Source organism: Epargyreus clarus, unplaced genomic scaffold, assembly GCF_041222505.1.
Source record: "Epargyreus clarus isolate Ecla_fem2 unplaced genomic scaffold, WU_Ecla_fem_2.2 ptg000035l, whole genome shotgun sequence".
NCBI lineage: Eukaryota > Metazoa > Arthropoda > Insecta > Lepidoptera > Hesperiidae > Epargyreus > Epargyreus clarus.
In genome coordinates, this window is record NW_027332240.1 from 5,063,728 (window position 1) to 5,090,140 (window position 26,413).

Below are 26,413 nucleotides of genomic sequence, written 5' to 3' on the forward strand. Positions count from 1 at the left end.
AACTCGATTCTTTTTTTTATGAGTACTAAAGTACTCGAATACCAAAAATTCCCGACTCGGCACATCATTAGAAAACACCGCATCAATGGTTGTACCATATCTAGCGCGCAACACACACGTACAAACATACGCACACATTCAACTCTCAGACTGGAGGTAGTGAACTATACAGTGAGACTACGAAGTATCGTGCAAAGAGGAGACCCCGAGAATGAGATACGCTGTGTAAAGTATTCCATCTCATTCTTTTACACGTTCAATCCTACAGATATATATGTTTGTCTCTTTCTACGTTACGCCTCAACTTTTTGTGTTACACTTGATTTTACTCCTCATAAAATTTCCGTACCGGGCCTTATAACTCAAATCGTTTCTTAAGGAGTAAACTCCAAAAATTTAACCAGTTTTGAGAATTGAAATAGTTGCGTAAAAAGTTTCGCCACGTCTCAATGTTAAAATGTCACAATACACAACATTAGCTATTTATTCGTAAATTTTATCTAAAAATGTTTTTTTTGTCAAGAATTCATAAAATAACCGACAAATCAGCCGTTTGTGGCTTCATTCAACTCCAAGGAGGCGAAGTATGTTTACTTTTCAAAATCTGGAATAAATAGGCTCTACAATTTGTCGGGAAAATATATCTACAATGGATTTTGATTCATGTGTAAATTTTGATTTTCATGTTTATAGAGAACGCGGACGATGTTACATAAGACCATCTCGAGCGATAATGCGTCTGTTAAAATCGGCTTCAAGTTAAACCTGTTCTACCCAAGCCCCTCTCTCACAGATATATTTACAAGTACACGACTGAGAAGCGAACCATACGTATGAGACATACATATGAATGCGTACATGTACGTATGAATAGAGTAAAGCATCTTATATGACATATGGCATATCTTATATGGCTTTGTAAAGCATAGCAAACGAGCTTGCTATTCTAATCTTATAAAAATGCAGCTCCTAAATCATAAACTAACAATAGTATTGATATTGAATGCTAGAAAATAATACTACAAGAGATTATTCTCGGTTTGGTTTGAAAGGGTTATGGCAGTGTTATTCAAAGTGTGGGTTGCGATCTACTAGGGCCGCGTTTCCCAACCTGTGGTCCGCGGACCCCTAGGGTCCACGAGTATATGTATGGCGGTCCGCGGTGTCATCTCCGGACCATACATAAATTGCTCATTAAATGCAAAAGGGCCGCAAAACGAAAAATCAGCAAACCAGTTTTCAAAAATTAAAAAAAGATGCATCCAATGATGTATAACACTATTATTAATCTATATAAAAAAAATACATAAATCGGACTTTAAAATTATGTTTTGGCTGGGATTGTTTTTTTTTTTTTGCTCTTCATTTTATTAAGGGGGTCCGTGGAAAATGTGCTTGATTTCATAAGGGTCCGTGGACTGAAAAAGGTTGGGAAACGCTGTCCTAGGGTATAAAACATGTGTAATGTGTTAGAAACAGAGGTGATAGGGGTTCACAATACTTTACATAATCCGCTTATAAAGTTATTCAAAATGGCGACTACAACAAGTAAACCGACCAGTTAAGTCACAATACTCATTCCAATGTAATGGATAACAGTGCCCATTGCCCTAAATTGTGCAGAATGCGGTAAATAAAATTTGTAATGTAGGTAATCGCTATTTAGCTAATTTCCTCGCCTCATAATTCTAACATTTTTACACGCTTTATATTAGCTTAGTTAGAGTAACTGTTTTTCAGTAGAAAGAGATCAATATACATCCTTATCTTACCCTGCATGTATGAAAGAATGAAATACTTTTCTACTTTTTAGTTGATTTTATGATAAAAGCGTGTTTTTTAGTTTTTTGAACTATATTTATATAAAATAAAAGGTGTGCTTACTGCTCAGCTTTGATTTCGAACAACTACAGATATAAAACCTTTACTTTCTATAGTTTGTTTTATAAATCACAACAGTAGGCCGAGTGTGAGTTTGACAAATAAAATCAATTAACTTCAGAACACAGCTACATCGCCTACACTACATCAACGCACGATCGACTGTGTCTGTGTTGGTGTTATAAAGTAGTGTGGATTGCGCTATCACCGACGCATGACGTCACTAGAGATATAAATGGCATCCGTCCCCTACTAAATGTTTCGTGGTGAGCGTGAATCATACGTACAATTATAAATACAACTTAAAAACTCACTGAAACCGAGAATGCGTAGTTGATGTCTACTCTTTCCAAAAGATGGTACATATTAAGTTACGATTACTGTTCTACTTACATAATTCTTCATAATACATATTTAATTACCTACAGTTTGTACCATTTAACCTCAATTTAATTTATATTGATTATTTATGTTAATATACTTGTTGTTATGAAGAGATATATATATATTTTTTATAATATAAGAGTAGCAGACGAGCATGCAGTCCACCTGATGGTAAGTGGCTAATGCCGCCCATGGACATCTGTAATCAACCCCAGATAGGATTAGATATTCCTACCTGAGGTCGGCCACGGATGCGCCGCTATCCCTAAGGACTAAGCTGGAACGCCTCGGAAAAGTCTATCTCCCTTACCACACCCTTCAAACCGGAACACAGCAGCGCCTCACACTGCTGTTATTAGGTAGAAATAGGTGTGGTGGTGGTGCCGCCGGAGTCGAACCGCAAAGGGTTCTACCACCTTCCGATTGAAGATTTTCTAAAATTTATATAAGTTTATATTTAATTACAATGTTAATTATTATAGCCATATTATTAATAAAATATATCTGCCATACTTAATGTATAAAAAAAAGCTTCACCTTTTTTTTCATGTCATCCCATTGTACGCGGTTCGCACCCTTGAGCTCGAACTATAGTAAACTTGTTTACGAGAACAAAAGGTAGGGGCCCCATATTTACGATTCGAATATACTTCGTGTCGTAGCTGTTATTTCATTTCCTTATTTAGGTTTGAATCTAAGAATGTTTGAAATATCTATTTGTAATTGTACAATTTGTATGAAATCCATATGAACTCATAAAATCAAAATATTCATCCATGATGTTTTTGTTTGAATTTAGTTAAATACGAGTATTTAAATCGCAAAATAACCCCATATCTATTTATAATAATACATCATAAACCACCTGTCAAATATATGTGCAGGTACACAGGCAAAATTTTACAAAAATAGAACGATAAACAATTAACTAAAGTTAAGTCCGCCGCGCTCAACATACCTGGCTAAAATGAAACAAATTATTAAAATCAATGTTGTTGTCAACTCGTATAGCTATAGGTAGTAAAGCGTAGAGTTCACACACGACCTCGCCCCCACCCAACCCACGGCGAGACAGAGAAAGCACAGCCCCTCTTGCTCACACTCGCAGCCCAACGATGGCCGTTACGTCCCGCCACCCCGCGGAGACCAATTTCGCCATTTTGTGTTCAAACGTCAACGTGTACACGCCTCAGAGTAACTCTAGATTGAAAAAATGAATGCTACGTTCAAGCGCTGTTTACCTTTACAAACGTACTAATTTTATAAGTGTAGTGAATTATTGACGTCCATGCAGCGAAATACATCATCAGTCGGCACAACACTATCGGTAACTACTTCAAAATACTTTTTAATTCTTTTATTTTTCATTGTTCGCTTGTATATAAACGTTGTGGTTGTCTATGTTATATTTCAGAATGTATTTATTTTGCGCTATACGTATTGTTATTGAATGTGTATTGATTCGAGAGAGAGCTAAGCGTCCCACGTCCTCTCGCCGAGCGAGTCGAGTGAAGATTGTCAGTTAGTTAGGTACGCGTCGGCGCGTCGGTGGGCTAAAATTTTCCACCGCGTGTTCGAGGCGTCTGTTATTGACCGAGGTTGATAGTAGAATGCGAAAGTCGGGACAGATCAGTGGTTTCGTAGTGATCGGCCCACCGAATTTGTGTTGTCATTTTGTGCTCACGCGTTTCTGTGTAATTTAAATATTCGTAAGTTTTTATAAACGCGTTTTCGTTTAATTATGTTTTTTAGTGAAATATAACTGAATTATTAAAATTAGGTATTCATTTATGAGTACAAAGTTATTTTTTTGTACATATTTTTTTACAATAGAATCTTATAATATTTTATTTTATTCTCCGGCCAACTGTCGACACGTGTAGTCTCTGATAGTTACTAGAAAACAATGAACATAAATTACGTGGTTACCTTGTTATCTATTACTTATTGAATTATTTTTACTACATAATTAAATTGAAATTATGTTTATAAAATACAATATTTTTAGGGAAATAAATCAAGAATATGTTTAACAATTATGATAACCGGTTTTAAATATTTAATGTTTTAAGGAACACGGTAGTGTTACTGTCAAGTTCGGTAACATTTGTCTGTTCCTACCTGCATATGTCATTTGAATGTATATTTTTTTTCATGCTTATTCATTTGTAACATTGAAATTACGGAGGTTCCATATACCTTAGATTATTTACTATATTTTTTACTACCGTTAAAAAACTCACCCCCTATTTATTTATTTATATAAAGGGTATATTATAAGAATTCACCATAAAAGGATTATAAAAGACAGCCGTAATGTCAAATAGCATTTTCCATATAGACGAATTATAATAATTTGTATTTAATCGAATTATAATTATTTTATTTAACATTTTGGATGATTTGACCATGTTTATACCTGCAACCTTGCGTAAATGGATTTCAGAATTAGGTTGATTTTTGTTTAATTATTACAAACTTATTGATATATTTTTTGTAATCAATAATTATTTCGCCGCGTCGCATTATTTCATAACCTAAGATTTCACCGCTTGATTTATATGTCTATGTGTTTAAAAAAATATAATAAGTTAATACGAACTCGCAAGGTTCCCTATTGAAATATGGGCAAAAGTCTTTATGATTAAAAATTAATATTTTATTAATTAGTTGTTTTAAAAATATAATAAAAAAAATTCATTGAAAAACCACATTAAACATAAAAAACCCGCGTGATTTCCATGTCTTGAATTGTCAAAATAACGTGTTTTATTGATAGTATTTATTTATCTATAGCTAAGAGCGTTTGGAGAAAAGTACTATAGAAACTATGACAATCAGTTGACACTCACTGTACATGTAATTTTTCATAACATTTTTCGCACTAATTTTATTGACAGATATGATTGATCCTTATACGAAACTTGGCTCCGTTTTACATATTTCAGAAATGAGGTTATTGAATCAACATTACTTGTTGATGTTGATTAAGCAAATTACAATGATGTTGAAGAAGCTCTTAGCGACTTATAATTTTGCATAATTAAACGTTAATTCATTATTTTTACCCGACTGCCAAGGAAGGGTTATGTTTTTCGCGCGTATCTTGTATGTTTGTCTTTCTTTATTTGATCCGATCTAACAAACGGCTGGATGAATTTCGACAATTAATGTGTCATTATATTCATATCAATGACCCGAGTGTCCTTAGATAGGTGTTAGAAGAAAAAATTCAAAATGGCGGATTTTTGGCGCGAAATACGAACATATTTAAAAAAAAATGTTAACCAAACTTATTGAGTAGTGTATCAAATGAAAGGAAATTAAACGGAGATTATAAAAACATATTTGTATATATATAAAATAGCAAGGTGACTGACTGACTGACAGACTAAACGACTTTTTCATTTTTCAGAAATCAACGTACAGCCAAAACCGCTCAATTTAGAGTTCTGAATTTTTTCACATAGATTCGGTATATAGCGTGAATAAGTACTAAGAAAGGCCTTTTGGAAATTCTACCCCTAAAAGGGTAAAATAGGGGATGTCAGTTTTTTTGAAATCCCTTATTTTTGAAGCAACTACTATAAAATTTCGTATTTAGCTTTCTGGATAGGAACAAGTACCCACTTATTTATCCCCTTCCGAAAAATCAACCCCGTTGAGGGTAAAATAAGGGTTAAAAGTTCAATTGAACAACAGTCAATTTTGAAGCAAACACTATGAAATTTTGTATCTGGCTTGATGGATAAAAATAATGAAATTCTATCCCCAACGAGGCATAATAATGACTGGAACTTTGTATTACTTTAGGTAAATATTTTATAGAGCGTAAATTGTGGACATTATGCGAGATAGTAACACATTTTAAAAAAAGTTAACCAAACATATCGAGTAGGGTATAAAAACAAAGGAAATTAAAAGGAGATTACACATACATTATATAATATATACATGTAATATGTACATGTATAACACGTCGAGGTGACTGTCTGAATATTGAGTAAGTTGCTGTGCCAGAGGTCAACCCAAAGGGAAACCGCTGAACGCGTGCTGTAATTTTACACATAGCTTCTTTATATAGCGTAAATGAGCACTACGAGGATAAAATAGGATAATATTTTTTGAACATCTTTTGATTTTGAAGCAGATACCTATTCTGAAACTTTGTATTTGGCTTTCTGGATAAAAATAATGAAATGCCTGTTTCATTGTTTTTGGAAATTCTACTTAGGCCTTTTTGCAGTCGGGTTTTTGATTTTTTAATTAAATCACTTGTTTAGATAATAAAAGGAAACTTAGTTATAACCCACAGTATATGACATAAAATTAAAATATCATTATCATTGTAAGTACCCAGAAAAATCATAAAACTTAACCTGTAAATACAGTGTAAACTCTATATAACGGCACTGAAGGGACTGTGCATTTTATGGCGTTATAGAGAGTGGTCGTTAAATGGAGAGAAGAAAAATCGGAATTAGAAAAAGAAAAAGATTATTTCAGTCTAGTGTTAGTAGTTATGTACATAAAAAAATCTTATTTGATCGCTATTGCGTGTAGTCTGTTATTTTTGTCTGACGTCTTTTGCTGCACCAGTAATTTTGTTGTATTTTTTTAATTATTTTATTCATATCTTCTGATATTGAGGCATCTTGGTGACAAAGGAAGTAATTTTCCAATAATTTTGCTGCTTGCTTACACGTGCAAGCAATCCAATTTGTAAACAAAATAACGAATTTCTTAGAAAGTTTCGTATGCATGATGCCGACAGTCGAGTTTATTGCGGGCTAGGATAATAAAGCGACAAAAGAACGTACAAAGGTGCGCAGTTTTTACTAATTTTAACAACTTAAAAGGTACTTTTTTTCTCAATTGTGGTCGTTATTGAGAGTGGGTGTAATGCTATGTAGAGTGTATCATTGTATGGAATACAAGCTAAACCAACTAAGCCAATTGTTTTCGACGCTTTAGAGAGTTTGTCGTTAAATCGAGTGACGTTACATGGAGTTTACACTGTATATAACGTATAATACTACTACTATACTTATATACTATACTACTATACTTATTTTATACAATACAAATAATTTTTACTATCGACATAAATAATTCCAAAAAATATTTATATCACGGCGTGCGTAAATGGACGTTTTACGCACGCTTCGCGTGCGCAAAACCCCCATTTCCGACCCCGTAATATAAAATTTTATACAACACGCGGACGAAAAATGTTTTTCTGACTCGTGTGATTGCAGTCCTCGCCTGCGGCTCGGCCTGCAAACTCACACTTGTCAGAAAAAAATTTTTCGTCCTCGTATTGTAATGTACTATTTGTGCTTTTCGTACTTTTATTATGCTTATATTACTAGTAGATTGTTATCTTCAATGACAAAGTCACAATCGCTATCGATATTGAAAGACTGAAAATAATACTAAGGAATCGAATGAATAATATCTATGAGACATTTTTAGCATTTTTGATTTTTTTATTTCAAATTCTGGAAAGAATAGATTAATTAAGGGCAGAACCTAGACCGAATTATTCGAAACTTTGCTGTCATACTACCGTGTGACTAAACTCTGCCGTAAGTATGGGGCAACATAGCGTAGCCTTTTGCTAATTTATACTCAAACATTTGATTGGAATTACAATGAGCCAAGTAGAATTCGGTTTACGCATACCAAAAAGAGATAAATTATAATAAAAAGATCAAATCTATTTTTAATCAACTTCGAAAAGGAGATTCTGTATTTGATTGTATGTATTTATGTAACTATTTATTTTAATGTTGAATATATAAAAAGAATTGATATTCTTGTTTAAGATGGTGTGATAGAGCAATTCTTAATAATTGCTCTCCAGAGAAAAGTTTTTGATAAAACGATTGCAACGCGTGGTTAACAACGAAACTATTAAAGAAACTTGAAATTTATAATGAGTGTCAAAATTAACTTCGACATATGTTGCGTGGAGGGGTGTAAAAATACATATATGGTGAGCGAATGTGAATTCTACAAGTTTCCAATAGCGAAAAATATAAAACGGCGGAAATTATGGATAGCTGCTATTAATATGAAAAAGTAAGTGCATCTTTTATAATTTTTACCGCGTTTTTTTGGCTCATTTCAGAAATAACTTGGATGATTTTTTAGTGACGTTTAAAATCGACGCTCTAAAGGACGCGGCCAGTTTGTGCCTCGTTGTGGAAATTTACACGAACAACAGTCCAATGATAAACCACGTATACTTTATTTACAGCACTTTATCGTACACTTCGTTGTTCATCTTCAAAATAAAAATAATTATCTTAAACGTTATTTATTTCATTCGGGTTATACATGATACATCATAAATAATTTATGCATAATATATTTATAATATCATTTATTTATTATTATATTTTAGCGCCGATGGATTGCCCTGGTATCCTCTACCGCATCATAGGATATGTAGCGATCACTTCGTTGGAGGGAAAAAGTCTGAAAACGAAAATAGTCCTAGCTACATTCCAACGATATTTCCAGTACGACACCAAAATGATAAATCAAATTTACCGAATCCAGTCAATCTGTGCGAAAGTGAGGTGAATAAAAATAAAATGTTGAAAATAAAGATTTTTCGTTGATTCATTTTTTCCCTTGTCCACATTTCGCTGTACTTATAACAATTAAGTTTGTTTGAAGAATCATTCTATTCCTTAACTCACGTAGATGTACCAAGTAAAAACATCAATCATGTTTAAACATTTTCAAATTAAACTAAATTACATTTTTACATATATCTGTCTAAAAATCTGTCGAATGATTAATCTTTTAAATTACTTTGGCATTAGACATCATATAACACAGAAGTCCTATAACAGTTTATATTTTTTCTAAGTAAAACCTCAAGTGGACTAACAGAGTTACAAAAACATCGTTCATTATTTCTTTCAGGCATCCAATAGCATACAAAACGCAGAAATAACCCAATCTGAGTCAAGTAAGCCAGAATCGCTACCACAAGGTAACGGAAACAAAATGGCGGCGATAACCAAAATGGTTGCCGACGTTGAAGCAAATATGGCTGCCGATAAAGACAAAATGGATGCTCAAGGCAACATGGCGGCCAGTGACGCGACACAAGCGGAGAAGAAAAAAGACAGTGGTCCGGTACAATTGGATAAGTTTAAACGACGTCTGATAAGAGCTGTGGCGAGGATGATCCAGGAGAAGAAACCTGAAAACGAAATGTGGAACGAATTGAAGAAGGTGATCGGCTGTGATTGCAAGATGTTGTGGTAAGTAATGTTTCAGTTATGTACCTTTTGTAATTGTGTATCTTTAAAAATAATTCAGTTATTTATTTTTATGATCTTGAATTAGGACGGGAAATAGATATATTTACTGTCTAAAACGACTGTAGATTATTTCAAATAGAAATACGCTCCTCTGTTGCGACTATAGGGGGGCTGTGTACAAGGTTGCGAATTAATTATACTTTATAGCAATAATACTATAAATTAGACAAATGGCAGGCAAATTTGGATAAAGCCTAAATGAATTCCTAATATTTACCAGATAGGATTGGAGTCATCGTTCCGTTTGGCCTAAAATGTTTTGTATAATTGTCTGTCCTTTACCACACCCTTCAAACCAGAAGACAACAGCACTTAAGTAATACTATTATAGCAGATGGTGCCTCCAGAGTTTGACAACGAAGACTTCCATCTCAAGTTATTCATATTAAGTTATTGTCAACAGGCAGCACATGAGAGCGCTCACGATCAAGAAGTTGAAACGACTTCTACCCGCGGACGATTTGTTGGCCAAGATCACGAAGGTAGCACGCTTCACCGCCACTGACTGGTTGCTCTTCGATCTTATACTGGTGCACGAGAAAATAAACGTCATCAGTCTCTCCGATCCCGTAAGTACTTGTAATACGTTTGCTATGTATTTGTTTCTTTCTTTACCCGTCTACAGAGGATATTCGTGTTTGAGACTATGTATGTATGTGTATCTCATTGGGACATTAGATTCGTCTAAATTGCGGATGTAACATATGTTATGCTGTTAAGAAGTGGGGTTTGCTTTTTGTTATAATAAATGTCTAGTTCTTTAGTGCCCCTTAGACCCATTCACTTCACGTAAATTATGGTTCTTTTTTGTGATAAAAATAAAATAATTAAAAGTTAAACTTATAAGGTAATATGCGTATATTCTTTTATTCTTTTCTATAATAGAGTACTTAGTAGAGTACTATAAGCGTTAAAATATTATTAAAAATCCGTGCAATCCTAATGATATCTTAGTCCTCGAGAGTGGTAATGCAACTGTAATAGACTTCGGTTAGAACAGCTGTTCTATATGGATTTAGTTACGTATGTTCATGGGCGGCAGTGATCACTTATCATCAGGTAGACTGTATATTGGTTTTCTACTCAATTTTATAAAAAAGTAGGAAAATATCTTCCTTTCTTTCGCCGTTCTAGGAAAGTTTCTATCGCTATATAAAAATATTCGTAATTATTTTGTGAACTTTTCCCTTAAGAGTGCTATCAGTGGAAAGTAGGGAGACACTAGCTTCCTATACGCTACGCCTCTAAGCATTTAACTTTGTTCCCAGGACAACACTGAAGAGATCTACCAGGAGGAGGGGCAATGCCTCCACGACCTGTTCGAGCTGGTGAATACGCATCATGTGGAGTACTTGTCTGGGGAAGACCTCGTCGAAGCATGGATACGTGTCACTCTGGAGTATAATAGCCGGTTAGTAACTTTCGTAATTATTATTTTTACTAAAAACTTGGCTGACACACTGCCGCGTTTCTAGAATCTGGGGATTCAGAAAAATAGGAATTGAAATTATCAGAAAAACGAGCTGATCGTTTTAAATTAAATTATAATATACTAGTTTTTGCCCGCGGCTTCGCCCGCGTTTAAAAGAAAATAATATAACATACTAACATAAATAAAACTGAAAATTCGTACCTTCAACTTTGCTTAACATCATCACTTGATCAAATCATAGTTTACGATTCAATCCTTACTAATATCGATTAAAATAATCGATGTTTTGTCCAAAAGATCGATTCTCCGATTAATCGATCTTAGATCGCCATCCCGAGTTCCCGTGGTATTTCCGGGATAAAAACTATCCTATGTCCTTTCTCGGGTCTCAGACTATCTTTGTACAAAATTTCATTAAAATCGGTTCAGTGGTTTGGGCGAGAAGAAGAGACAACCAGACAGACAGACAGAGTTACTTTCAGATTTATATTATTAGTAAGGATTAGTATTTTTATGCGTAAAATACTACTCATTATTACTTCGAGGGTCATTGGGACCTATACGATTGTGTAGATTAGACGTTAGAAGAAAGAAAAGGTTATATGATATTTGTCGATTCAGCGAGGGGTTTTCTTATTGTGACGATTTGAAAAGAATAGTATGAGAATGTATGAAGAATAATGTATTTTCCTAAAAATTAGTGTTTTCCTTTAGTTTGTGATACATCATTAGATACTTCCCAGGGAGTCTAATAAGTGACACTATCAGACAATAATACAAGGTTTTTTTTTTTCAAAATGACTATATTTTTTCACTACTTCGACGTCAGATTATGACGTTTCCCGTTTTCTAGCATTATTTCCTTTATATTAAAAAAAATTGACCATGCTCGAGCATGTCCAGTGATCGATTTTTTGATTGTGCAAACCCGACATAGAAAGTTCATTTATGGTTTAGAATACTCTACAGGATGTAAGGTATCTCCCATATCTTAGTCTGCCGCGCTCGAGACACTCCCTAAATCCCCTCTTGGGCTCCTCAACTATTAGTATTTTTATTTAATTTACATCTCTCTATACAGGACGAATTTTAAGGATTAGCAAAAAATGCTGAAAATAGTTACGAGGCCGATTTTGATTAAAAAAAAACTGCATCAGTCGATCTTCTACTCCTACCTACCTGTATTATATAAAAAAAACTTAAATATATTCCCCAGAGGGCGCCAATGTTCCCCGATGCTGTTGCAGCGGCGCTGGTACCAACTGAAGCAGGTCTCCCGCACGCGGTTCTACAACTTCTGGTTCTCGTACCGCGGCAACGCGCGCGTCCTGTACCAAATCCAGCACCTGAAACCGACGGAGCTTCAGACCGCGATAGCTCATCGGTAAGTCATGCTTTTTAGGGTTCCGTAAGGTAAAAACGGAACCCTATTACTAAGACTTCGCTGTCTGTCCGTCTGTCACAGGGCTCTATCTCTGGAACCGTAGTAGATAGACACTTTAAATTTTACAGATGATGCATAACGGTGGCTGCTATAACAACAATTACTAAAAATAAAATAAATTCGAATATTAAAGGGGGTTTCCATACAACAAACCGGTATTTTTCGATCTAACTAAACCGTACTAGGAAAACAGTTCAATTTTTTACAATCCGTTTACTATAACTGCTATTATAATAAATACAAATAGGACAATAAAACATATTTTAAAATGGTCAACAAGTAAAATATAATTAACATTTGATGGAAGCCTCCATGTGCGAGTTCGACTCATACTTGGCAAATTATTCTATCTTTCTCCCTAATATACAGTCTTTGATAAGTAAAATAAAGAGTTACTTCACCGCCTTGAAATTTGATGAAGGTTGATATGGCAGTTATTTTGTAATTCTTGACAAATAAAACATAAATTAGAAAAAATGTACTTATTAATAACTAATGTCACGCAAAGATTAAATAAGTATTTCAAACATTTTAGGGACAGTATAGCACGGAGACGTGGCAAAACTTTATTTACGCAACACTTTCAATTCTCAAAACTGTTTACACTTTCTTGTTGGGAGTGATCTATCTATGTATTTTACTCATCTAAGTCTACATACATACATTTACTTACGAATAAGTTAGATACTTTTATTATTTATTTATTATAATTGAGCAGTGATAGCCTAGTGGTTAAGAAACTCAGCCTCTCGATCGAGAGGTCCGATGTTCAAATCCCAGGCACGCACCACTGATTTTTCAAAGTTATGTGCGTATTAGAAATTAAATATCACTTGCTTTAAACGGTGAAGTAAACATCGTGAGGAAACCTGCATACCTGAGAGATTTATAAAAAAAATCTCAAAGGTATGTGAAGTCTACCAATATGCACTTGGCCAGCGCGGTGGACTGTGGCCTAATCCTTCTCATTATGAGAGGAGACCCGTGCCCAGCAGTGGGACAATGGGTTGTTGATGATGATGATGATTATTTATTTAAGTTTATATTTTTTAATAATATCGGAGTAGTAGACGTGCACACAGTCCAGTAAGTGGTTACTGCCGCCCATGGACATCTGTAGTCAACCTCAGCTAAAGTTAGGTTCCTACCAGAGGTCGGTCGGCCACAGATGCGCCGCTACCCCTGAGCATAACGGTGGAATGCCACGGAAAAGTATATCTCTCTTACCACATGAGTCTGTGGTTACATTTATAACTACTTATAACGTGTTTTTCATTGTGTAAACTTCATTTATCAGAATGATGTAGAAAAAAAACATTGTTTTATTTTAAGCACTTTCATGCTTCTGTGGAATTAACTTTTTTGATTTGTGTGGTTATTCATACCATATATTCATAGCATAGTAGCGATATGATATTATATAAATCAATTCAAAAGAAAGCCTCATTCATAAAACCTTATTTCAGATACAACAATATTGTAACACAAAAGTTTCAAGATTGGGAAACTTTGATAAAGGAGAGACGTGTAATACTATCCGAAGAGTTTGTAAGTATTTTCAATAAGATTTCTTTTATAATATAGGAGTAGCATACGAGCATGCAATCCACCGGATGGTAAGTGGCTACTGCCGCCCATGGACATCTGTAATCAACCTCAAATAGGATTAGATATTAATATCTGAGGTCGGCCACAGATGCGCCGCTACTCCTGAGGACTAAGTTGGAACGCCTCGGAAAAGTCTGTCTCTCTTACCACACCCATCAAAACGGAACACAGCAGCGCCTAACGCTGCTGTTATTAGGCAGAAATAGGTGTGGCGGTGGTGCCGCCGGAGTCGAACCTCAAAGGTAACCTTCAAGTGATGTAGCCGAGTTATTAAAAATCGGCCTCTGATCTGGGAGTCCGACTTCCAAATTCCTCGCACACACCTAATTTTCCAAAGCTATGTGCTATTTGAAATTAATTATCATTAAAAGGCGAAGGAAAACATCGTGAAGAAACTTGCACGCCAGAAGAAGAAATTTTTTTTCTTACAATTGTGTGATGTCTAAGAATCACGATACTTCCAATTTATTTTTTATTTACTTTATGAGAACCAAAGTTAAAATAGTATTTTGCCGTTTCAGACGATGCATCGCGCAAGACACAAAGCGGAGAAGGGGCGTGACGGTACGTTTAAAGTAATTTAATTATTTTAGAACAGAATTTTTTAAGCTATTCTTTAATGGGGCGCTTAGAAATGATGAGTGATTTTTTTCCAAAAACAACAGATAAAACGAGAAACAGTTAAAATGGCTAGTAAATATTGCAAGTTTTTTTAGTATATATTTTTTTAGGCATATGATACGATGCGACACGACACGTTATGTTACGGTCGTGTCGTGTCGTATTTTGTATTATTTTTGTTTCGTAATAGTCTCGTAATTGTAATTAAATGCCCCAAAGAAGCATACATTCATACATACACACTCTTTTTTCAATGTAAATATAAATAAATACCTATTTGTATATTTCAGAAAATGAAACTGAACTCGAGTTCATTGAACCTCAAGTTGAAACTATAGATTTGGGAGTCGAATCAGACTCTGGAGCAGTTGATAGTGATGATGACAAAGGATCTAAAGACGAACAAAATAACAGCGAGGACAAAGAAAGCGAAAAAGAAACTTCAGAAACGGCAGATATTATGAATAGTGATGATGCGGCAACGTTAAAGAAAATAAGGTAAAGTCACCTAAGTCCGAGGGGTTCTGAAATTGGCACCAAATTCCGCGGTATTTAGTAAAACAGCTTTTACTAATTATTTACGAAATCGTTTTTACTGAAAGGTATCTCATTTAGTAAATAATTTATCACTCTATTGTTACATACCCATCATTATAGCATTATGTGTATTATTTTTAAAATAATCTCATAGTTTTGAACTAGTGACTAACTCAAACGTATGCTTCATACATTTTGGGCCTTTTGCACGTGAATGTCACAATTTCTCAAATAGTGATTATTTCGATAAATTTACATATGTGTGATAGTATTTCGATGAAAACATTATATGGATTATATATGGAATCGAAAACAATTAAATATTGTGCTTATTTCTTAACAGATAAGGGTAAAAATAAGTTTAAATATGCAGCGGCATTAGGTGCCAAATATTTTAGGCTGTCCCTTAAACCGAGGTATACCACGGAATAGCAATTTCATAGACTTGTTTTTAATTTCAATTTTTGTAGTTGTTTTTATGAATAAGCACGTCTTACTCGGGATTTGACTAATTTAATACTCAATTAATATTGAAATCATTTTCCGAGGTACTGAATTATACTGCATTACCTAATTATATAATACCAAAGATGACCTATCTATGTACTTTCCTAATTTTTTCTATGGGACAATTAAGGAGAGAAAATGAAGTTCATCCAGATATCGATGTAATATTGAACAAGTATTGTATATTATTACATACATATTTCAATAAAGCATCTTTCTGCCTCTAAATTGTGTAAAAGGCTTTTATTATTTAATAATCGGAATTTGGAAACGTGATTTTTAGTTATGAAACGCTATTCCGATGTATATATGTCGGAATTAGGTTATATGGGCACATTAATCCGCGGCATAACGACAAAATACTATACAGGGTGTTTAAAGTTTTAAGCGGTTTTTAAGAACGTTTCTATTGTTTGTATCAGTAATTCGCTTAATCCTAAATAATGAATAATTAACATTGTTATACGACTTTATTAGTTATTTAATTAAAAACTAGAACATTTTACGACGTTTTGATTCGATTAAATTACTCAAAACAAAATAATTCTACAAACCGCATATGATATTCCATATTATTATTATTTCTGGTGTATGATTATAAGCCCTAGTATAAAGTACATTAAAGAGAATGTCCAAAATTTTATTGCAGATACACGAATTGACCGTGGTTTTAACCAAATTAACATGAAATCCATAAGTTAAATTAACCATTCAAGAAACTATATTGTAACAAAGTTTTATTTTGGCAGTTTCCCTTTATTCCTAGCTAAGAATACTTTTCATAAAGCTACTCTTTAAATAATAAAAAAAAAAATTGAAACCTAAGTAAATAAATAATATTTATTTTTATACACCATGTAGCAGTCGTTCTATCTCTTTCACTCCCTTATTTTGTATACTCGGAATTAGGAATCAAATACATCGGAATAAGGATTTTTACATCGGAATTAGGGTTTTCTGACTTGGTTCATATTTATTTTAAATACACATTTAAATTAATATTTTACCGTAAAAAGTCGAGTCTATTTCAAAAGAACACATACTAAAGCTTTTGATAAAATTATCTAATTCCTTTTTAAGCCGCAGTAAATGCTTAATATTTGACGCTCTTTCTAGTTTTGGTGAAAATACCGCGGAAATAGGTGACTTTACCTTAGTCAAATCTGAACCAGATGATGAGGTTTTAGAATTGGACGGCTTGTCCGACGTCGAAACAATGCATATACCTCACGAAGAAACTGAAGAAAGTTGTGAAAAATCTACTACAGAAACATCTAACGACGATAAGATCGAAGATGAAATAACATTGCCGAAAATAACCAGCGTTATGGGGAATATCGTTAAAACAGAAGAAAGTAATCCTGAAGATGAGGTAAACGAAATATTAAAACAGAAGGTCGACGAACAAAAAGCAACGCTTGAAGCATCTATTAATACGGATGAACAAACTAAAGAATCCGAACCAGTACTGTGTGATTCAGATGATGATATGGACGAAATATTGGCCAACAAGGCAAATCTTATGAATATTGAAATCACACAAATAAAATCGGAGTGTCATATAGAAAAGGAATCTAATTTAGAAAAATCGAATGAAAATATCGTTGAAGTAGAGCCTGAACCGACTGCGACGAGTAATGAGGAAATACTGGGTGATTCCGATGACGAAATGGATAGAATTTTACAAGAAAAAGCCGCTCAATTTAGAAACAATGAAGTTCCTCAAAATACGGAAGAAGTTCCTCAAATTATAAATGTATCTGGGAGTACTACAGATGAAAATAGAGACGTAAATGAAGATGAAGATATAATTAGGATACAAGAAAATGCGGTTAAGAAGGAACACGAATATGAAGAATTTGATGTTACGTTTGAGGATAATGGAATTGAGTTTGAAGATGATGGTATTGAATTTGAAGAACATAGCAATGTGGAAAAAGCTATCAAAATTGGTAAGTGCAGTAATTACATTATTTCTTGTGTCGGCTGAGTAGTCAATTATAGCTGATCTATAAGATCAGCAGCAGAGAAGCAATATCAGGTGCGGAAGGATTGGATGGGTAATCTCACTCGCTTCCGTACTTCGGAGGGCAGATTTAATTTTCCTCTTTTAATTTTATGCTGTACCTAATGAAAGATGTCGTTGAACCTTATTAAATGCCTTGTGTTCTTTTTCTTTATATGATATAGGAGTAGCAGACGAGCATGCAGTTCACCTGATGGTAAGTGGCTACTGCCACCTATGGACATCCGTAATCAACTCCAGATAGGATTAGATATTTCTACCTGAGCTCGGCCACAGATGCGCCGCTACCCCTGAGGACTAAGCTGGAATGCCTCGGAAAAGTATGTCTCCCTTACCACACCCTTCAAACCAGAACATAGTAACGCTTATCACTGCTGTTATGAGGCAGAAATAGGTGTGGCGGTGGTGCCGCCGGAGTCAAACCACAAAGGGTTCTACCACCTTCGGAATTGTGATGTGATTGTGATTTGAAAATATCATTTACCATCATCATAATCTTACACCATATCCTTCAATCTGTACCGGAGTACTTCGTTCGTGATCGTTTTTTAATATTAAAGTAACAAACAAGTTTGTATCTGCTACCTCACCATCCACTTACCATCAGGTGGTCTTCCTTATGATAAGTCTTCACTGCCGCTCATGGACAATTGTCACGAACTCCTTACAGAATATGGGCTCCACCTGACATCGGCTATAGATTGCAGATCCTCAAGACTATTTATTTTTGTTACACTTAAGTAATTTGTAAAATTAAAATATTTAATAATTCAAAACATTTTTTCAGAGGTCACAAGCGATGAAGAAGAAGCCAATGAGAAGACGGATGATAATCCTAAGATTGATTTAAAATTATTGATGGATCCAACCGTTTATACAATGAAATTAGATCAGATGGAAGTATTTCAATTCACCGATTTTTATCATGTCAACGATAAAAGAGTGATTGAATGCGCTGTAACAGAAAGTAAACCGGTCGACAAACAAGCTATAAGAGCCGAAGATATTGATAAGTTTCGCTCACAATTACTCATGGACAATGAGACTGATGGCCAAAATGATGAAGATAATAATGAAACGTCATATGAAGATGTATACAGAGTAAAATCTACGAGTTGGTTGTTACAGAAACCAAAAAATCGTAGCTACAATCCGATACAGTTGTGCAAGAACCCCGATTTCAATACTCGGTTAAAGAGACTCACGGCAGGTTTTCTCAGTTCAACGAGGAACAGATTTTTCCTAAAAGAATGCAAACCATTAACAATTGACCTACACAAAGCGTTTGAATCGAAACTCGTAGATGGAACATTGTACCTCAAAGGTGGTGATTTCAAAAGTGCAAAGTCTGGAGTAGAGTACATTAATAATCAGGCTACTGTGGTGCCCTCGGTTATTCCAGGACAAGACATGATTTTCTCAGATAATATCACTAATGAATCTAATGATAGTTCAGAAAGGAGACATAAAATCGATGACCAAGAAGCTATCTTAAGTCAAAGTCATCTTAAGGCACCTGTTTCTCAAAAGTATGTGCCTAATGAAAGGAGAAAAGTCATCAACCTACCAGATATAGATCAAGTTCGTCGAACTAATCAAAGTTTACTAACAGCTGAAGTAACACCAATTCGTATTGATAGTAATACTAACGGTACAAATTCTAAACCACCCGACAACGGGACTACACCCACATTAATTGAACCTGCGCGAACTGAACCCGCTATTGTAGAACCTACAGTAGAAATGCCTGAAGTTACACCAGATGCTCCTATAGTTCAAGTGAAAAAGGAGCCACCTGATTTAAATTTGAGGAAAGAGACCAACAAAACCAATCCAATCCAAACTGAACCTGAGAAAAGAGTGAATAAAACTATTTCGGCCAAGGATTTAATGGCTAACAAAATTAACGACCAAATAATTAATATATGTAACCAGATATCTGAGGTTGAAACAAATGAACTTCCCACTGTAAATGTTGATAAAACAGTTTTTAGTCAACCTGAAGTTGTAAAAAAAACGAAAGGTAGGAAAAGTACCAAAACTGGGGACGCTCCACCCAAGACAACTCCAACCTACAGACCTAGTTACGTTCCCTTATTCCAGAACAACATAAGCTGGACACCAAAACATCCCAAAAATTACCTAGACGACACATTATTGACTTTTGGTACACTTCAAAAAATGTTAAATTTATTCAAGGGAGACAAAGCAAAACAGAAACAATACGTAAAACCGAATGATAAACATGATTCTCAACATGATCCACAAAATGATTCTCAAACTGTTGAATCTAGCGAAGCTTGTGATAACAATGAATTAACAATACGTAGACGTAAACGTGTGGCATATAAGAAAAAAATGGATTCCACGAATCCTATGCCTGCGACAGAGCCACAACAAGAACCACGGAAAAAAATAAGGAAATCCAGAGCTCAACCAACAAAAAAATACAGAGGTTACTTTTGTTGTTGGGCGCGCGAAAAAATTATGACTTATGGCTGTAACATAAAGATCGGCCCACATCCATGCCTTAAATTTAGCTGTAGTTGTTGCTGTCGTAATGAACTTAATAAAGTTAATACATATAAACAACTTAAAGTTGCACCAAAATTGAAAGAATCTGCGAATAATTCAACAATAGTACTTTCGGACGATGATAATTCGAATACCAGTTTCGAAAATACTATTGCTCCGCATGTCGTTTCTAATCCGAATGCGCAAAAAATCAGAGTAACAAGCACGTTTCATGTAACAACCGATAAAGCAAAAGATTCGTCCGACATTTTGCCAGCAGTTGAAAGCGGTAATACAAACGTGAACCAAAATAGGACAATTAAAATTACGTCACCCCAAAATGAAGCACAACCCATGAAGAAGTGCAAAACCGTCATACGCGCAGGACCTCGTATTGAGCCCGTCGACGTTACAAAGCAACAGAATGACGCTGCAGCTCTCGCTGAAAATGCGAAACGTATGTTGATTTTAAACAGTCGCCATATTATAAGCAAGCCCTTAAAAACTCCGATTTACTTGGGTAAAAATAAAGTTTTATTGTGTAGTATTAAAAGACCACAACCGGTACTAACACCGTCTGAACTGCCTAATGGGGTACGGTTCATCCTTATGCCTAACGGGGAGTTGACAGTATCAATCGATCCAGGAGTACAACTAGACACGGACCAGTTAAACGCGTTACCAGGGCTCATGGCTATAATACAACAACAACTGATAAAGGATTTACCAAACGCCAATATTCAACAGGAAGCTACTAGTATTAGTAGTAAGGAAACTAACTTATTAAAAGTAAATTTGGATCCTTCAAATACTTCCGTAGAAACTCAAGATGTATCTATACAAGCAGATTTTCCAATTGACAGTGATTTAGACGAAACTTCGCAAGATAAAGTCACTTCTGAAGCTTCGGAGAAGGTTGTTGAATCGTCGAATAATTCTGACAATCCTACTATTTTGTCCAATACGAACGAAAATCAAGAAGGGACAACAAATAGAGATTCCAATGAAGTCAATGTTGAAAATGCAGAAGACATTTCCAGTGTAAACGCGAGTAAATCAGTTGGATTGAACACAGAAGTACCTAGTGATAAATCTATTGAGGAACTTCAGATCAACAACAGTAATGTTCAAACTGAACAACAAACAACTGATACTGAAATTGGTGCAAATAATCAGGTAGATGCTTCTCAAAATACCGAGACAGTATTACCATCAGCTGAAGTAAGTGCGACTGATAATCAAGTCAGTGTCGACAAAGATTCAGCTAACACTGAAAATAGCAGACCACGTAAAACCATTCTATCGGATTTAATGGAAATGTCTGGCATATCAGCTGAAGACAGTGTGGTTTCCGAACCCGTAGTCTTCTGTCCATTGCCTCCTAATATAATTCCGGTGACTCGAAAACCGGAAAGTCCTGTTACTACATTAAACCCACCTACTGCCCCTACTTCCTGCGACATTTTACCCGAAAACCTTACAATAGTTGGGCCTTACTCAAACTTACTTGGTTTTGAGCCAAACACCTCTATCAACAGGCTTTTAAATTATGTCGGCAATGTCATGCCAGAAATGAACGCCGTTACGTCGTTTTTGGAACTGAAGTACGCGTATGAACACGGTGGTAAATTCTTTAAACTGGACACGGTAACTGGTAGTATCGTCCCAATAAACGTTTGTATAAAGAAGAGTGATAAACCTCAAGGTTCTTTGGAGCCTAAAGAGTTTATTGATTTAACTGACGATGGTGACGATGTAATATGTACAGAAGAGGATAGTGAAGCCCCAAATAGCGATAAGGCAGAACATGATATAACCTTCCAAGTTAAATCTTTACCTGACTCAGAAAAAAGTAATAAAGTAAAGCCGATTAAGTTATTTAAATCCGTTCGTCCATCAATATTTGATCACAGTGGCAAAAGTTTACTAAAGACTCGTAAAATTGGCTCTACGAGAACGTTCCGTATAAAAATGCATTCCCGAAAACAAGAACTTCAAATTCCTCAAGGCAATAAGGAACCTGTTTTAACGGAGGAACCTACTGATCAACCAGAAGTTCCTGCTCAAGCTTTGGATGATTCCTATGATTCATCGGATGACGAACCTCTTGCGAAAAAGTGTAAACGTATCAATCCGGCCGACGACAAGTGTGATACTCCTGAATATTTGGACCTAGAGAGTTCTGACGATGACATGTATGGAAATCCTGAGGTTGCGGAAATAGGCGAGGATATGGACATGGATTCAAACAGCATGGACATAGAAGGAATTAACCCAGAATTAAATCCAGTTGCATTTGAAGAAGGCAGCGAAAGTGAGGACGATATGTGCATTTTAGGAGTATAATCAGGTAATTTAATTTATGGCGCACTAGAGAAAAAGATTCGAGTGATTTTTTTGGGAATTCATAACAAATATGTTTTTAATTATGCCCATAGATTAGTAAAGATTACTCACTCCTAACAAGAAAATGTACCCAGTTTTGAGAATTGAAATAGTTGCGTAAAAAAGTTTTGCCACGTCTCCGTGCTAAAATTTCCCTAAAATATTTGAAATAATTATTTATTTATTACGTAAATTACGTAATTATTACGTAAATTAGTTATTTATTCGTAAATTATCTCTAAAAATGTTTTTATTTGTCAAGAATTCAAAAATGAACTTATTAAAATAAGCCGTCTATGGCTTCATTCAATTTCAAGGCGGCGAAGTATCCTTACTAATCTATGATTATGCCAAAAAATAATTTGTACATGAGTGTCTACACTTTATGTCAGAATAAGTATGTCTATTCGACTTAATTTCATGGAAAGCGACGAAAATTATTATTAACAACGTAATAAATATTATTTTAATGTACCATGTAATTAGTGATTCGTTGTAATACAGAACAAATGTATTTTATTTAAAATTTTAACTTTCTTATGATCGAAACAGTAGTTGATGTTGTGAAAAACTTTACCCCGAAAAAGTAAAACATTAGCAGTATTAGGTAAATAGTTATAAGACATGGGTGTATATTATTTTAACTATAAACATAGGTTGATATTAAATTAAATCTTTCCAACTGTGATATAATTAAAGTAGTGACTATTGTATTCTAGTTGAAAACATTTTCATTCTTTATTCTTTAACTCATTAATTCTTCAATGCCTTCGCAAGTACTAAGCGATTTTTTTTTATAATATAGGAGTAGCAGACGAGCATACAGTCCACCTGATGGTAAGTGGCCACTGCCGCCCATGGACATCTGTAATCAACCCCAGATAGGATTAGATATTCCTACCTGAGGTCGGCCACAGATGCGCCGCTACCCCTGAGGACTAAGCTGGAACGCCTCGGAAAAGTCTGTCTCCCTTACCACACCCTTCAAACCGGAACACAGCAGCGTCTAACACTGCTGTTATTAGGTAGAAATAGGTGTGGCGGTGGTGCTGCCGGAGTCGAACCACAAAGGGTATTACTTCCTTCAATTCTTAATGTTCAACTAACTTAATTAGTTTTACATACGCATTTATGATAATACGTTAAATATTTGAAATCGATAAATAGACTCCAGTGCATACGCCCGTAATAAATCATTTCGAGGCAAACTTTGTCTACCAAACTTAAAAAATCAACTATTATTTTCTCGTACTTTGGCGGGCAAAAATGGTTCAGAATTATTATTTCTAAGGGTCAAAAATAAGACCTAATTGACATGGTGATGTATAAATTTGTATATATAATTATGTAATTGACTCTGATTTAAAACTATTGTACAAAAGCGAATCCAGAAAAAGGATTTGGTACTTGGCGTAGCTTGCAGGGGCGCAAGGTGTGGTTTTCGAACAAGACTTCGACAAAAAATATTATTTATAATATAAATTTGCGTAGTATTTTACAGAAACTTTGATAAGAAAATAGTATTGTAACGTTACAAGGGTGGGACTGTGTCTACTCCTTGCCTGTTAAAATGTATAGAAGAAAGTGTGGCACGTGCCTGACACTAATGAGTGTAGAAATTTAATCTTAGCTCAAACTGGGTCACGCTCGTTTTAAACAAAAAATTCTGGATTTGCCATTGCCTAAACACTCTTCATAAACAATTATTACACGGTAAATAAATAAAAACATATCCGTTAATCTTGTCATAGTAGAAAGTTAAGTGTTATTCGATTTATTACAAGTTATTCAAGTTCCCTTTCAATCTTTCATGAACTCATCTTTATTTAAGATAACTTTTATGTATTCTACGCGATACAATTGTTTATTTAATAAATATATATTTGTAACGATCTACTATTTCAATTATTAAAATGAATGTGACCACTGTTATGACCTGTCCGAATGGTACAATACTTTGCCATTAAAACTTAAAAATATTTATTACAATTAAGTCAATTTAATACAAAATAGAGCAAATATACATGTATCAATAAATAAGTAGTTGAATTTAATAATGTAAGCGTACTTTGAATTACTTAACACAAATAAAAAAATAATTGAATAATGCCTATTCTTGTTATGTAAATATTGAGTTATCTTTTTTCTAATGTGGTCACATATTCATAAAAAAAGACTGTTATCTCTAATTGTACAATTTGAAGTGTAGGTACACAGTACACTCATTGTATGAACGTATGTATAATATTTTACTCTATTTCTAAGCTTAATTGTTCTTGTACATAGGTGTCTATGTAAGTAATTTATAAGCGTATTACTATTTTAGTTGTACTACTTTATGTAATATTACTTTCGTTTTTTGTTTCAAATTGTGAACATAAACCATTTAAAATATATTTGATAAGAGGGTTAAACACAAACACGTGTAATAGCGGTACCTCGTGAGTATTGCCGTCACGACATCGCAAAATATCACGATATGACGCCGTATAATGTGTTGTAGCTTCAAGACTAGCAACAACTGGGGGCCTACCATCATCTATTAAAAACCATAGTAGTTCAGGAAAGTTTTATTTCAATATTGCATAAACATTATTTTGTTTCGTTTGACCTCCTTAAAACAGTTTTGTTTTATTCCTGCCGAGCGATGTAAACCCTTATTCATTTTTCGCATATCTACTGTATAACACCGTCTGAAATTGTCATAATTTGCTTAACAAAATAAATTTCCAGCAAAAAAAGTATGAATCATTTCGACCTACATCATACAAAACTGCTTATTGTAATATAAAAACAATCTTACTTTAACGAGGTCGTGGTACGAAATTTCAATGTATGATAAAACTAATATTGTTTTAAGAGATGATAGTAGGCCCCTGAACTTAAACTTCACTTCAAGAGCAACAGCGTCCTAGCTACAACTATAATTTATATTTGTCTTTTCATTGTATTTACATAGTATACGAAGTACTTGTTTTTCGGCAATTCTTTATATCTAATAAACATTTATAGACATAAACACAGTTTATTTTTCATATGTACGTCTGGCCCGTCAGGCTAGCTCTTAGCTACGATGCTAAATGACCACTTAATAGAACGTGGGCTGCATTCCCTTCGCTACTTTAAAAATCTAAATTATCATCCAAATGTCTGAGCTCGGTGTTTTTAAAACAAATAAATGACACGTTTATTCTACACAGTTTAAGGCGTTATTATTATTTGTAATAGCTGTTATTTGTAATTCGTGTTGTACAAAACTATTTGTACTGAATGTCTCCTTGATATTGATATTTCAATAAAAATGGAATAAATCTATTTCATTCCGTGAATGTTTTTGTATACTAATTATAGTATTTAGTACCTTCATAATAGTAATCTTGACCTTACCTTAGAAAGCAATCAGAAATTATTAATAAGGTTTTCATTAATGAGAACGATTATTCTGATGTAAAGTAAGAAGCATTCGTTCGGGTATTACGTTATATGATATGTTGGGATGGCGATCTGAGATCGATTAATCGAAGAATCGATATTTTATTCTTGTTTGGTCCTGGTCACATTATTTTTACTATCTTCTCCGCTTTTAGCTGAAAAGATCGAAGATCGATTCTTACGGCCTTTATTTTTTTGTGAATCGGTTTATTGCACTTCGATTCGAATCGATTCTATAATAATTTATCTTTTCGGATAGAATGACCAAAATTAATATTATGGCATGTAGGTATAGTACG

General features: G+C 34.4%; 1 protein-coding gene across 1 annotated transcript; it reads left to right on the top strand.

The window, feature by feature from the left end:
• Nucleotides 1-3,442: 3,442 nt before the first annotated feature.
• On the top strand, nt 3,443-26,011 carry LOC140756724 (uncharacterized). Its single transcript, XM_073092273.1, has 13 exons — nt 3,443-3,592; nt 8,094-8,349; nt 8,675-8,852; nt 9,205-9,548; nt 10,012-10,177; nt 10,877-11,019; nt 12,257-12,424; nt 13,951-14,032; nt 14,614-14,656; nt 15,004-15,211; nt 16,838-16,842; nt 16,900-17,709; nt 18,571-26,011. The coding sequence occupies exons 2-13, from the start codon at nt 8,204-8,206 to the stop codon at nt 22,641-22,643; spliced, it is 6,366 nt and encodes a 2,121-aa protein (XP_072948374.1). The 5' UTR covers nt 3,443-3,592; nt 8,094-8,203; the 3' UTR covers nt 22,644-26,011.
• Nucleotides 26,012-26,413: the final 402 nt, after the last annotated feature.